Below are 15,830 nucleotides of genomic sequence, written 5' to 3' on the forward strand. Positions count from 1 at the left end.
AGGAAATATGTGTCTTTTAACATATATTTGCACTTTTTTATTTTATGTTTAATGGGTTTTTCATGGCTTTTTTCAATCCATTTCAATAAAGAGTGAAGAAAGACCCATAACAGTAGCTAAAAGACTACTTAGTATTTAATGCCTCAATTAGGAAAACAATATTTTAACAGTACAATAATGATGTCTGGAACATTTAATAATAGGTTTATTTGTATATAGACCAAATCTGTCCTGTAGAGCTTGCATTTAAACTGATACTTGAAAAGATAATCCAGTAAATCAATTTACATGTAATATAACCAAAAAGAAATGCATTATTGTCAGTGTAGAGGGTTTCAAAGCAGTAATTTCTTGGTTCAAGAAAGTGGCTGAGCCATACTGAAGACCAATTATCAACAGGCATTATCAGCCTTCCACAAACTGTCTCACAAACTCTCTACACTCAAAATGATCCTGACATCCACTAAGGGTACTTGCATGTTTACTTGTAAATATTCAACAGAATATGTAGGCTGGAGAATGTTTTCTTAGATACAAACTGTTGAAGATTGCAGCAGTTGTAGGAAAATGTAGGATGATCCTCAGCCAGCAGTCAGTCTCTCTTGTTTAATTTAACACCACAAAGAAAGATGGAATTTGATTGCTCTTCTATAAATGCATCAGAGGATGAATCTCTGGAGGGGAGAGATTCAACTATTTCAACTGAAGAGCAGAGCTGGCACTGGTATAACCTGGTCAGGAACTGAAGATAGAGAATGTCTGGATACAGGAGAATATATAGAGAGAATCTAATGAAAAAAATCTCATTTGCATCCACATGGAAATAGTAAATTTCAACACAGTGGTAAATTGGACAGTATGGTTCCCTTTGATGAAGGGAGACTCACCCAGGGTGAGTCTTTGAGCCATTTGTCCATTTCCCTTTAGTGTGTGCAAAAATATTCTACACTGTTAACTGAAACTTGGGCATGGTTGTGTGCATTTTAAAATTGCTGGTGTACTCCCTTACACAGTTTTATCACACATCAATTTGCACTTTCCCAAGAAATTCCTAAGCATGATTTGGAGGACATGGAAAGCCAGGGATCATTCTCAGCAGGCAAGCTGGACATGACCAGCCAGTTTCAGAGGGAAGAGCCCCATAGGGGCAAGCTGTGTCACACTCTCAGTCTGGTCCCAGGAGCAGTCCCTGGCTACTGGCTGCAGGTCCAGAGGGTGTTCCCTGGCCTGCTCTTTTTAGTGACATATCCACAGAAAAAGAAGTTATTTTGCTTTGTTGACATGCATTGCTGCTCACATGCCCAGTTGCTATTGCATTGACATAAATGTGACAGAAGGATTTTTTAAATACGTGGAAAAATATACATCCTTTGGTTCACATCCCCTGCTCCACAGCAACACAGCCATGGTTTTCTGGGAGGATGGCGGTATTGTAATAGGAGAGAGAGAACAGCTTTTTGGAAACTAATTGTGGTCTCAACCAGAGCAGAATTAGATGGGCAGCCCTCTGAACATGCATCTCTGGGAAACAGGCATCAGGATTTGAGCCAGGCACAGCGAGTCCCTCTGTTCCCAGCAGGAAACAGCATCCCACTCTGACCTGTCTCAACATCTACCTTAGGGCACAGTTAAAGGACCTCTGGAGTTTCTTGTCTCATTGACTGTACTAGAAGCTGTGAATCCCTAAGTCAGATGTAAACTTCAGATGCCTAAGTTAGAGCAGATAAAACCCAACATAAGTGGAAAATGTTTTCATTATACAACTTGATAAGCTACAGTCACTGGAGATCAGCAGGAAATAATTTTGCTGTTTTATACAGTTGTGATATTTTTTTCTTCCCCCCAAAAAAGCAAAAAATAAAGAAAAGAAATATTCTTTTAAATAAATTTTCACAATGATGTTTAAAAGGATATGTCAAAGTCAGTAAGATTCCATTTACATTTTACTTCTACGTAATTTCCATTTCACTGATGGAAAACAATTTTCTGTTAGAGAATTTGACAGCAACTGTAACAGTCATTCAGAAAGACGTTAATCCTGAAATGCTCTGTCACAATCATGGAGTCCTCAGCCTACCTGTCTGTCCTTTCAGTGGATTGAAGCTGGCAAGTGCTGAGTATTTGCTACTTGATTCTACAAAATACGTGCTTATCTTTGAAGTTAGATTAACTTCAAAAGGAATTCACCAAGGACACTTACAGGACTGAAGTTAAACAGTAGTGTAAGTGTTTTGCTGTTTCAAGAGAGGAATGGTAGGCATTCAGGAATGCCTCAAACCTGGCATTTTGTTTCCTGAAAAAAATCCTGTTGAAATCTGAGAACTACAGGTGCTTGTTGCAAATATTGTACAGAAAAGGGACCATGGTTTGAAAGAGATAACAGGTGGATTTAGAGCAGGAGTGTGAGTAGAACTCAGAATAGAAAGATATGATTTTACATGAATAAACTAGATACCAAAAATATCTTTGCCCAAGGCACAGATATATCTCAGCCAGCGTCTGCTGAGAACACTCCATTGATGACTTTGAAGAAAAATAGCCCACTCAAAATGAGGAGTAGCTTTAGTGATGAATTGCACATATTCATCATGCAGCTCTCTTTGAAACTCTATAGGCTGTCTACTAGGGCTCAAACGTAATTTAAAGAAGTTTATGTATGGTTTGACAACCACAGCCTAAGCATTGCTGCTTCAGTCAATACCACAAGAGCTTCCACTGAATTACAGAGCAAAACAGAATGCTTTACTGCAGTCATTAACATCAGTGCAAATGAAGGTTGCTATTAATCTAAGTGTGTTTCTCCTGTTGTGGTGGCTTTCTACACTCTTGTGAGAAGCCATTAAGATCTAAGAGCATACACAAGCTCAGTGTAGTGGACTACGTGAATGTGAGGATGGAATTAATTTTTCAGTCGTTTCTTCTTCAGCGTCCTAAATTGTGCACAAATATTTCTTCAATAAAAATCATAGTGATGGGAAAATACTGTCCACAACATACCTGCATACTTAAAAAAAAGCTTTAAAATTAAATACGTGGCTAATTAGCATAACTTTTTTTTTTTTTTTAAGAGGTCTGATATACCTTTTTTCCTTGCTTCTGGTTTTTTCAGGGGGGTTCTTAACCTAATTCCAAAAGCTAACATTTCAACTAGATGGATAAAAGTCTATTTCAGTAAGTCTCAGAATTTCCTCATGTCAGTATTCTTTGTGCAGAAGGGCAAACAATAGTAAAGAAAAGAAGAATCAGGAAGGATAAGGTTTCTGTTTAGTGTTGAACCATCAGCCACTTTCTATATATTCTGCACTCTGATCTGTAAACCTTCAAAAATACTTATTAAGAGTAATCACTGATTTATTCAAGCTATAGAATTAGATTCTGCATTTTGGGAAATGCAGGCAAAAATAGGTTTCTTAGTCATTCCTCAATCTTTTAAGTTACTGAAAGTTACTCAGTTTTCCACTGTATAATACTGTGCCAGTGGAAAGAGGAGCCAAGGTCTCAAAAATTCCTACACCATTGGCAATCAGTTGAGGTAGCTGGCTCACTGAAATGCCTTTGTTCTGCAGGTAGTGTAGAAGCATCCCTGAGTGAGGACATAATCCAAGTAACTCACATTTGGAGCAGCTCTTCCTAGGGGATGCTGTCATAGCAACATGATGGTCCACAGTTAGAGGCTGGCCTAATGACTTTTCAGCACCTTCTGCTCTAAAATTCCCATCTGGAACTCTACACAGTCTATTATGAAATCCCATCTCATTTCCTAAGGAATTGTCAGGAAGATGGTAAAAAACCCTAATGGCATAGTCTACCTAAAGAGCCAGAAGTCTCACCCCCTGAATGGCTCCTCATATGGGTTTCCTGCACAGAATTTATTTGATGTGGCAACACGCAAAATATTTGATAATTTGCTATCATTCAAAAATTTTCAATACTTGAATGGAAAAAAAAATAGAAGGGGAAACTTTGTGTTAGCTATTTATGGAAGAAGAAGAATCTCTATTTCATCCAGTTATTATATTAGCTCAGGAGGATAAGGTTTACATGTTGTGCAAAAAAAATTCAATACCTCTTCGTGTCATATTCCGCACATTTTTGGCACTTGCTGCCACATAGCTAGAAAAGAGAATAGTACTGTGATGGCAGGGCCAATCTGTTGAAGTCTCAAATGCATAATCACTAAATATGTCTTAAAAATTATAAACCAGTGAGTCATGGGGAATCTTAAAGCCTGTCTGCTTTAAAACAAAGTTCTCTTGTGTTCATCGTTTCAAAGAGGCTTCCCTACAGGAAATGGGAGGCGGGAGGCTCAGAGTACCATAACTTGGTGGCCTTATCCTCCTTGTTTCTTGCAGTTTAGACCACCATCAGCAGCTATAACCTTGAAAGCCATTCTGAGAAAGAGCAGGATCAGAGCTGTTTGCACACAGAAAATGCAAAAGAAAACAAAAAACAAAAACAGACACAAAAGCAAAAACCTGCAGCAACTGGAACGTGGGGACATTATTTTGTGTTTTTAAAAACCTGCTAATGGTAACAGTCTAAAACAAATTTCTGTCTCCGAAAAATAAAACCATGAAGCTTTAATGATTTCTAGGATGAGGAAGGGCTCCACTTATAACCTCTATAGGATGTTTCATTCTATCAATGCTGCATGGAACAACCTTAGTGGGAAAAGTCTGAATTGGCAGGTATTTCAAATGCCATGGGATTGCCAAGGCAACTGAAGACTAACTGTGGCCAGAATATGGATAGAAAAGCACATGCTGGCAGCAAGAGCTGTAACATCTGAGCTCCCTCTTTCTGGCAACTCTAAGGCCTTACAGAAATGTGTAGCTTACATAATAAAGTTATTCCAAGCTGGAACTGTTTTACTTGTTGGAAAATGCCAATAAATGACTGGAAAATTATGTTAGCTGTAGGTTTTCTTTGAACTGTGAATAATTAGGATATCTAAACATTTTATATTTCAAACTGAAACTGTAATGGACTTCCTAGAGAAATGACAAGGTGTTAATTTAAGCCTGGAAAGCCAGTGGTGTAAGCATTAGAATGACGCCTCATGATTGTTTTCATGATTGACTCCATGGGTGGGTTTTAGCATTATCTTTTCTTATTGTTTGTAAGCACAGATGTACCACCATTCCACAGCCTAGGGACCTATCTGTAGGGAATGCTCAAGTGCTGGAAGGCCACATATGTTGGTTGTGAATTGAGTAGCCTAATTAAGGAAAAAGATTATCTCACTGCACAGGAAATGCTGAAAAATACCAAAATCTGATTTATGCAGTATTAACATGAAGAGAGATCATGTCACTGTGTATGTGTGTGTATTCTGTGACATGGAGATATACTTAAGAAATTCTTGCTCTTTTGAAAGGATTAAGATTTCACTCTCAAATTCTTTTACAATATTCTTTAATATTGACCATACTGGGCAAAAGAACTATCAGGATCTGTAAACCTAAATAAAGGAGGATGAAGAGTCATTGGTCATAGCCTAAATATGAGTCAAAAATGTTTTTCAAAGTTTGAGATTAAGTTAATGGGTCATCTGCAGTATAGAGCATAAAACCTGGAGAGCACTGCTTGAACTCCTCAAAGCAGCATCTTGTGTACTGGGTTGGCAAATCAGGCCACTTATGACAAGTTGCTCTTGTCATAAATTGGTGCTTCAATCACACTTTGGAAAATACTTTTGGTGCTTTGTATGTGTAATTTTGTGCATCACTGCCCTGTCTGCACACTTTGAAGGACACTTTTTTAAATCCTGGTTTTGTACCTTTTCAGAGGTTCATGGAGTGCTATCTGGAGCATTTTAGAAGTACAATTGCTAGGGTAGGAATTTATTGTTCATCTCTAAATTATTGATGGCATTGTTATTTTGAATTGTTACAGAGGTTCCCCATTTCCTGCTGAGGGACTGTCTTTGGGAGGATATTGTAGTGGCACCTATTGTTGTAGCAGCACTGGCAGTTTACTATTGTATGTTGTTTCTTTGCAGTTGGCCCACACATCGGGCGTTATTGTGGGCAAAACAACCCAGGACGTGTCCGGTCTTCCACAGGGATTCTATCCATGGTCTTTTACACCGACAGTGCAATAGCAAAGGAGGGCTTCTCTGCCAACTACAGTGTATCACAGAGCAGTGTCTCAGAAGGTCAGTATTTATCTATCCCACAGAGCTTCTTGGAAAATACTCTCTGTTATGTCTTCTTGCACACCAGGTGTTGCCTAAAGCTTTAAAGAAACGTTAAATAAATAAGATGGTGGAGAAAGATTGGTTCTGTTTTGCTTTATTTATTTTTTTTCCAAACAACTTCCCTTTGAAAAGAAGTGCAAGAAGCAGAATTCTCCTTACAGTTTTATTCCACTCTATTGCCAGGAAGTTGGGATAATTATTGTGAAAAACTGTGCTGACCAAGGAAACACAGGAATGCAGAGCAATTGAACACTTGCATTAAAATAATGAAACATGAACAATGAATGCACTATCCAGAGCCTTCTTTTATTACATGGAATAAGCTTTGATGATCGATTTCTTTAACAAAAGGACCCATATAATATATGTGCTCTTGTTAAACCATTTCATAAGCTATCTAAGCTTTGTTCTCTGTCTCATACTTTTTTCACAGTTGACTCATTTTCATGCTTACCCTTTGGACAGAGAATGAAATGAAGTGAGGGAAACAGGAAAATAACATGTTGTGTTACACCATGTCCTTGCAGATTTCATTGCTTTCCTCAATGATAAAACACACACTTTATATCAAACTCCCTCTCCTTTCTGTGTCTTACTGAGTTTTGAGCAAATTCACACAGATTTGATGTACTTGTTTAATCAAAAAAAGGACAAAAGAAAAATTAGTAAACTGAAAATTTAACTGTAACTCACCATCTTGACTCCCTGCCTTTCTAACAGCTTTCTTACACACACATAGGCAGGAAGAGGGGATGGGGGACACACAGCCTCTGTGGATGGCAGCATTTTACATTCAGCTAGTTTGGTTTCTCTTTATGTAGGTGCTGATCCTATCTCTTCATAACTAGCACAAGCAACTTGTGTCCCCATGTCCACCTCCTCCACCGTCACCTTCCCTAGGCTGTAGATGCACCATCACACTGAAGTCAGAATTAATCATATCTGCTATGCCAAGATGCCTTCAGCTCTTAAACACGGGACAACAGAAGTTAGTGTGCATGAAAACCCTTTTGGATGGCAAGAGGAAGCATTTTATATGCTGCAGACTTAGACAGAGAAGCGAATTCTGTCGTTTAATTTCAGCCACCCTTACTCTGTGTTGTCTGGTCACCTCCAGAGGATGGCCCAGTCTACTTATCTCAGACATATAAGATGTCCCCAGGAGTTACTTGTCCCTCTCAGTAGACTACAGGGAAAGCCAACATGTCTAGATAAAACGAGACATTTTTTAGGTGTTTTGATATTATTCCCATCTATCAGGTTTTGTATTCTTCGCAGTGACTTATGGCTCTCCTTCAGATTTCAAGTAGAAGTTCCTTTCCTTTCAGTCTAACCCTAATGTAGTTTAGCTTCAGTATTTCACCACCTGATACACTGAAGCAGCACAGAACAGGGTCCTATTCCACAGGAATTGCTGGGATAATACAGTTATGGGAAGCCACAACTACAGTTCCTAAAAGATACCCTGATAACATATCTGAATGTAAATTTTTGGATCCCTGATAAAAGATTTAAGCTTTTTTTTTTTTTTTTTTTTTTTTTTTACAATACTTTAATTTTCATTGAAAATCCAAAACTTTGTTTATTTAAAGCTCATTTCTCCAACTCATGGTTGTTGAAAATTTAAGCTCAGCACCCACCCTTATTAGAGAAATATCAGGTCCAGAGAAGGTGCAATAAAATGGAGCATATATCCAACATATATCTGACTCCATTTCACACAGTTATTTTACCTTAAATTCTAATAAAGGAATGAATTATACTTCTATAATGTGAAGTCCTTAAATAGAAGCATAGGCACATGGGGTTTTTTCTCCTGCCCTTGTACTGGGGTTGGTAAACTTCTGACGTGAAGACCCAGGAGCACCTGGGTTTGAGGAGCTGTCTAAAGCTAGTGGTTTCTCTTGCCTTAGTGGAGGTTGGAGCCTTTATTTTTGAAGACTGAGAGAAGAATTGAGTCATTCTGCCCTATTAACCTTTGAACTCACTATAGCGATTAAGAAGTCAATTGATTCTAAATTAGCTAGGTACTTTTTGTGTCAACAAAAAGAGATTGAATGGAGAAGATCAACTCATTCACAGTACACCCCATTACAGAAGAGGTGGTAATTTCCTTAGGTCAATAATTTTGTGGCCTGAATTCAAATTTTGTTGATCTGTTTAATTCCATTGTCCAGAGTCCAAAGAGAATGGCTACAATTTTAATGATATTTTTTAAGCATTTTATATTTTTTGTACTGAAGTAAATAGTTTTAAAATCAAATTATTTCATAATCTGTCTAATTTGTCTTTTCTGAGTTTGGGCATAATTTTGAGGTAAAGATACATTGTTCTATGTTATGAATCCACAGGAGTGTCTGTGCTAGCCTAGGATAGACACTTCTATTGTCCTATACTGAAATGGCCACAATACTGGGCTAAAAATATTTGTATAGCATTATTATTGCAGGAATTGCCATGGCAACTCAAATGGCAGCATTAAGAATGACACCAATAAGCCAAACACTGCCTCACTAGAAGTTGCTTAAGCATTCAAAGTCACATAAAAATAAATTCTTTAGATATTCATATTCAAACCAGGGAAATGTTCTTATTATTCAAAGTCTAAATCAAAAAGCTGACCATAATAATGATGGTAATTTATTTTTCCTCAGATTTCCAGTGCATGGAACCACTAGGTATGGAGTCAGGAGAAATTCACTCTGATCAAATCACTGTCTCCTCCCAGTACAGTGCTATGTGGTCTTCAGAGAGGTCCCGGCTAAATTACCCTGAGAATGGATGGACCCCAGGGGAAGATTCTGTCAGAGAATGGATACAGGTAAAAAGATAACATTTTCAAGATATTATTAATAATACTCTGTGGAGTTTATTGAATGTGGAGAATGCAAAATAAAGAAAGAAAAAATAACACACTAAAGTACTTCTACATAATTTAAGAATCACTGCAAGTGAATAGCTCATATTCCCCATTAGACAGAAAAAAATAAAGACTTATTCCCAAAGGCATAGGAAAAGAAAAGGTCAGGAAGATTAATTCTTCTACTTCCCACATCTATTGTTTTTGCAGTCTTCTGGGCACAAATAACAGAGATTTTGGTTTAGTGGAAAAGTCAATATTAGTTTAACATGCACTTAAAGTGGAATGTCCCAGTAAACTGAGTATGTGCTATGTCTCTAGCTGATTACAGTTAAGCATTAATACAATGTGGTGTTTTCATGCACTCAGATTTCACCTCAGAAGACCTATGTCCCTTCTAGAATGTGTTGCTCACAGAATGAGTTCAATGGTCTCTGTCTGGTGGCTATTCTTCCACATCCTTAAACACAACATTCATTACCAAGATGGGCTGCCTCAGCTTTGCTCTGTTAGCACAGGAGAAATCCTGCAGACATTTACTACCATGAAGAGGTTCTTTGAGTTCAATCAGTCTCTTTGGGCTTGGTGTTTGTTATATATTATCAGGTCCATAGCTGAATGGTGCATGACTCCTGCACATGTTCAGATTATTCATATCAATTACTATGTACAAAAAAATATATACTAGCAGGCAAGTATTAATATAATTACATGAAAAAACACTGCTTTTCCTCAATTTTAAGATGACTTATGCTACTTGCCTGAAACCTAGATTCTATTTCTGTTGGCAAAAGCTAAGAGAAATGCTTAAGCATATTATATCTATATTACTAATATTGAAAACTTGTTCGTAGATTTGAAACCTTCCTCCTACTTCTGTTATTTTCTATAGGAAATTACTAACTGACATATAAAAACAATGCCTTATTAGCCTTTCATACAAATGTTCACACGGATGTTTCCTGTGAGGTTTGATGTCTGCAAGAAAGCTCAAAAACATGCTGAGTAGAAGTTAGAAAAGGGATCCCTGGCACACAATGGGACTCTCAGGTGTCCTGCTTGGGGGCCCCTATGCATCCTGAGCTCTTGGCAATCATGTACTATGGACCTAATCAGACTTCAGAGTGACCAAAAAAAAACAAAACAAAAAAAACAACAAACAAACAAACAAAAAAACCCAACATGTTGATCCTTTTTCATTACTTAGGAATAAACATTAAAATCTCCTCAACCTTATCTAAGTGCAAGACTTGTTATTAATCATTGCCACTTGCAATCCATGGAATGCACATGGAAAAAGGGTGGAATGCATCAGAATCAAATTCCATATGTTGCATCTGGTTGAAGGACCGCCACTTTTCCTTTGTTTCCTTCTTTTCTGCTGTCACTTGCACATTTATGACCAGATAATCAAAACAAGAGAGCTGGTCAAATCTCATTCATGTGTTCTGTGTGCTTATTAACATTATTAAGTTATGATAACTATGTACCTATATGTTACCTATATATATACATCTTAATCCTTTCACTTAGAACTAGATCTTTCTGAGAAAAAGTTTCAAAGAACTTCTTTTGACCATAAACTTCTTTAATAATGGACACATTACAGAATTCAAACTACTCCAGGTTTTATGCTTAAAACAGTTCAGGGTACCTCAGGCCTCCTGCACATTAATTTCTCAGCCTCCTTTTCCTCCTTCCATAAACCAGGGTGCTCAGGGGCTGAAACAGCCACTGAGCATAAATTTTAGCAGCTTTTTGCTGCCTCCAGTTGCCACATCTGCCCAGAAGCTGGTGGTTACTTGCATGCTGTGCTGCTCATGCCATGGCTCCCATCTATTTCACCCAGCTCCTGGTCTGGAAAAAGCAGCACAAACCATTTCCCTGAGCAGTTCTTTGGACACATCCTGGGCTGCCCAGGGCCCATGTGGAGGGACCAGCATCCCCAAGGCAGACTTCATCACAGAGCAATTAGGCTGTAGCTGTGTCCTTCTGGCAGGACCGAGCCTACAAATTCTTGCTTGAAAATTCATTGCATTGAGTAGAGATGCTTTACACATGCTGCAGAGGAACTGCTAAGTAGTTTCTATCACTCAGCCTGTGTAGCAGAAGGAACTGAGCTAGTTCAGAGATTCAGTACATCATCTCCTTTCACAAGGTCCAACACCTTAACTCATATTTGACTCAGGTAATTCTTATTTGGCGCTGATTACGTTTATTTTATTTTGGTTTAATTCTATACTGACGTTGATAATTCAAACTTCCAACTGTGTTGTAAATGCTTTCCTGTTAATTGTCAATCTTGAGATCAGTGCTAAGGGCTTCAGACCACCAGAAATCTCAATAAGAGGGTCCTCGTGCATATGAATCTCCATCTTCTCCAAAGTCTTGATGCCACTGGCAGTAACTGCATGTTGTGAATCTGTGTCTGGATAAAATATTGAATTCCCATGTTTCCTCTGTACAAATATCCCTGGGAACAGATGTTCATCTCCATAAGAGCTTACAGACAAACAGCCAAGGACATGTAACTGATAAAGTACTCTGAAATTACCCACAGAAAAAAAATTGTAATATTTTATAAAAAGGAGGAAGGCACTTGTATGTGAAGGACTGAGGTCACTTTGTTCTGCTTTGTTGTGCATGCTATTGTAAACTAGTCATTTATATGAAGTATTTGCTTTTGTGCAGTGCAGCATAAATGGATTTTTGCTGCACAGTGCAGAACTCTAGAAGATATTCAACAGCAAAAAAACAAAGCTGAAGGATACAGCAATGCTGAACTTAGAACTTTCAAAGTGAAAATGTCCACCTATATGCCTTTGTCTGAGAGACAAAAGTTTTGTGTGTATCAGTTAATCATTAATTTTTTCATAATTACAGGTTTTCATACCTGCACAAACACTGCAGCTGGTTAAATAGTGATATCTGCCTCTGAGCTGCTAATGTGCATATGCAACTAGGGCATATATATGAGCTATGTACAGTCGTGCATGGGCAGAACAGCTTGAAAATTCAGCTCCAAATATTAGTTTCCTCAGTGTGTTGGGGGATTTTTGTATAGGGAAAATATTATAGTTCTCCTTTCCTTTCCTTTTGCCTCTTCCTTCAAGGTTAATGTTTTTGTTAAGACAAAAGAAATAGAAAACCTCACTGAGTATCAGCCAAAGGAGATCGGTATCTATAGAGGACGTCTAGAGGGCACAAGATATTGTTGTCTCCTTTGAGCTGTTGAAGTCTTTTGGACCATTTCAACAAAAAAAAATTAGGAAAATAGTGTTGGCTTGCTATTAGTAATGGATTTGCATGAGTTCCTTCTGTGGACCTGAAACCTATTCTTTTGTGAAAAGACTAGATTGCTCCTTTGTGGCTGACAAGTATGAACTCCTCAGTCTGAGTGCCACCTGGTTACAAGGTTCTGTTGAGGGAAAGGTGCCTTTCCCTTCCTTTCCTTAGTTGTTTGAAAATCAGTGTCAAAGCTTAGATTCAAAATAACCATAGTACAGTCACTCTGTAAGTCTGCATAGTACTTTCTCCATTTTATTTTCACCCTCAAACACACTTTGAAAATTGCTCAACTAACATGAGCTTTGGAGTGACTCTTTAATCAGAAACAGATTCACTCTAGATTGAATTTCTTCTTTAAAAACACATTTATAAGTCTGTGAATTTTCCAATATGAATGGAATAAAGATATGCATGAGGGAGCAAGGGCTGCCAAAAATATGCGTGAAGGTAGTTTATTGTTATATGGGATGTTATTAGCATCTCAACCTTAAGCTCAGCCTACTTGTTTATTGCACTTATGTTTCACACACTTGACTGCCCTTCAGTTTGAAACAGCATAATTTAAAATAAAAAATAAAACCAGCTCTTTAATTTAATCAAGAGCAGAGAACTGCCATTGCAATGTAAGTCATTGTCCCTCATTAACGTATCCTTTCACAGGAAAAATAGTATAGTGTTTCCATTTCTGTAATCTGAACAACAAACATGTTAATAGGTATCAATTACCAGCCAGTTTCAGTACTTAGAACCAGTAAGAAAGCCCATGCAAGGATTTCACATCTGGTTTTAGTGAAATTGTTCCTGTCTGTGGTATTTAAAATTTAAAGAACTCCTGTTATTGTGCAATTGGGAATCCTAGGGGAGTACAATGTTAATGAAATCCATAATGCACAAGGATTTTATGATTGCGTTTTCAAGGCATTCCTTCAAAGGGGACAACTGACGCCTGCTATGGCAGCAGTAATTGTGTTTTTACAGAGTAGATTTAATGTTCACGTTTGAGAAAGCAGCTACATTTACACTTATCTGAAAAATAACAGGCAAAATCTTTATATTTAAGGGTCTTCTTGCATCCTATTTCTCAGTCCTTTGAGCAGGAGCCAGGGGCTGTTGTGCATGGCAAGACCTTCTGGCTCAGGGATGCCCCGATGGGTTGTGGCCAGCAGCCCCAGAGCTGGGGCAGGGGGAGCTCCAGAGGAGCACCCACAGGGAGAAGTGTGGTCAGCTAAAGACACTTGAAACCCATGTGTGTGGCTTTGAGGGGAGACTGATTGCCTATTACCAGGGTCACTGGGAACCTCTGCTGCCATCCATCCTCATCGTGGGGTGGGTTTTCAAACCCACAAGGAGCAACACCTTCTGGGTACTTTTACTGCAGGATCTATATGTTTTCTATCAAAATTTTTCTTCTAATGATATAACACAAATCTTTGTGCTCCCACCAAGCTGGATGACAGTTTCTGGGTGGCACAATTTTTCTCTCATCCTGTAACAGTGAGTGAGACCTCCAGCTTGCCCAGAGACCAAACTGTGTTTGTTAATAACATGCAATGTTCAGTTCACATTATGTCTAGGGTAGGACAAAACCATAAATCCAGCTTTAAGAATCCTAGTATCAGATCAAAACTTTGCAGCCATAAACCAAAAAGCACTGGTCTGGTATAAACACACTTTACCAGTTCGAATTTGTTCAGAAAGGTTAACAGGGGTTTAACATAAGTAGACATGATGCTCTGGGTTCAGCATTATCTGTCATTCTGCAGCTGTCATAGGGCCATACATTAAGAAGAACTCCCTACTGTGTGTTCTGGCTAATAGGACATAAACCCAGCTAATCCAGTCCAAATTTATACTGCTGGGTTTTTCAGCAGGACAGACCTGATACCACGTGTAAACTTGCCGACTCAGGGCTTGGCACAGGGAGCACTGGTCTGCTCTGCTCCCTCTGGCCTCTGCCAGTCTCTATCTCACTGCCCACCCGTCCCTTTGGCACCTATAACCCCTGCAGTAATTCGAGACCTCTAGACCAGTCAGCCTCAGGAATGTCAGCTGATCTGGTTTGCAAAATTCTCCCTCTCTATCTTGCAGCATTCAAGAGTCTGGAGAAAGGCCAGAGAGGTAACAAAAGTTCTCCTGAAAAAACAACCTGGGAGATCCCCCTTGCCTCCACTGATTGAAATATCAGTTGTTTATTTAACACTAACTCTGCTGTGCAATGAAAATACACTCCCATTGATTTAAAGCATTTGTCTGTATACACTACTTCACCAGAAATGAGAGGGAACTCAGAGATGGAATTTGCCTTCCACATTTGTCTTCATTCCTTTAGTTTTTAACCTACATTCTTCATTATTTGCTCCTTTGTAAGTGAAACCCAGGAGCATACATCACTGATGTGAACTGGTATATAGATTAATACTGATTTATTTCCATATCACTTCTGAAAATAATTGCAGTTCATCATTTGGTGTCTCGACCTTTCATCTGTGTCATAGCTGATTTTCTTATCAGGTATTCACTTAAAAACATAGTCAGTATTTATATTTGCTGCTGCACAGTACATTTCTTTCATTAACAGGTTTATTCTTACATCAGGCAGCTGTTAAGGCTGACTTTACCCAGCAACCTTATCTAAATATTGCACATAAAAACTCATGGATGTGCTAGCCAACAATGGCTGTTATTTTTATTATTTCTGTTTCTTTTGGAGTTTTGGTTCAGAAGTGAAGTGCAGCATAATGCAGCATAGAATAACACAAAAAATAGGAACTGTCAGCCTCCCAGTTCTCCTGGCCTTTGAAGGACTGCCTGAGAGCTGGAGTTCAAGGCTTTGTGGTGGGGCTTGCCCATCATTAGGGAGCACACTGACATTAAAGCGCAAAAACTGTCAGTCCTTTGTCTTCTCTACCACTTTAGATTACAAGTCATGAATTTGGTTCATGTCATTTTACACTTCATAACTGCACTCCAGAAATCACAAAAAGCAGAGTTAGCTTTGTGTGGAAGAGTGTTACAGTTATCTTAGCGGTCTTAACATGCTTTGCACATGGGCAAAGAATGACAAAAGAATATTCCTTTCTGGAAATCACAGCCAGCACAGACTGTGACACAGCGCAGAACCGGGGTTAATTGACCCAGCAGGATACATTCATACCTTTATTTACTGTGACATGGGAATAAATGGTAGAGTTTCACAAAGGCAAGTACTGAAATTAGACTAGAGCGAGAGGGAGAAATAAAAGGGCCCTACAAAGTATGAAGGTTTTTTGATTATTCAAAGTGCTTTAAGAGCTATTTTAGTACCAGAAAGTTCCCAGCCATAGATTTATCACTCTGGGGAGGCTGAAGAGATGCTCAGAGAACTGTGCAAAACCATTGGCAGCCTTATTGCTCCAGAAGTGCAGGTGCAAAATGCAGTTTAGAAGAAAATCCTCTCTACCTCCCTCTGACATGTTTCAACATCAGGCCTAATACAGAGGGGAG

General features: G+C 38.6%; 1 protein-coding gene across 2 annotated transcripts in view; it reads left to right on the top strand.

Annotated features, from left to right (window-relative positions):
* Positions 1 to 15,830, top strand: part of NRP1 (neuropilin 1) — a 113,595-nt gene that overhangs the window by 53,332 nt on the left and 44,433 nt on the right. For both annotated transcript variants that reach the window (XM_066315150.1, XM_066315157.1), the window contains exons 6-7: positions 6,002 to 6,157; positions 8,854 to 9,020. In XM_066315150.1, coding sequence (XP_066171247.1) covers positions 6,002 to 6,157; positions 8,854 to 9,020 — 323 coding nt within the window. The remainder of the gene's footprint in view (positions 1 to 6,001; positions 6,158 to 8,853; positions 9,021 to 15,830) is intronic.

This window comes from Sylvia atricapilla, chromosome 1, assembly GCF_009819655.1.
Source record: "Sylvia atricapilla isolate bSylAtr1 chromosome 1, bSylAtr1.pri, whole genome shotgun sequence".
Taxonomy (NCBI): domain Eukaryota; kingdom Metazoa; phylum Chordata; class Aves; order Passeriformes; family Sylviidae; genus Sylvia; species Sylvia atricapilla.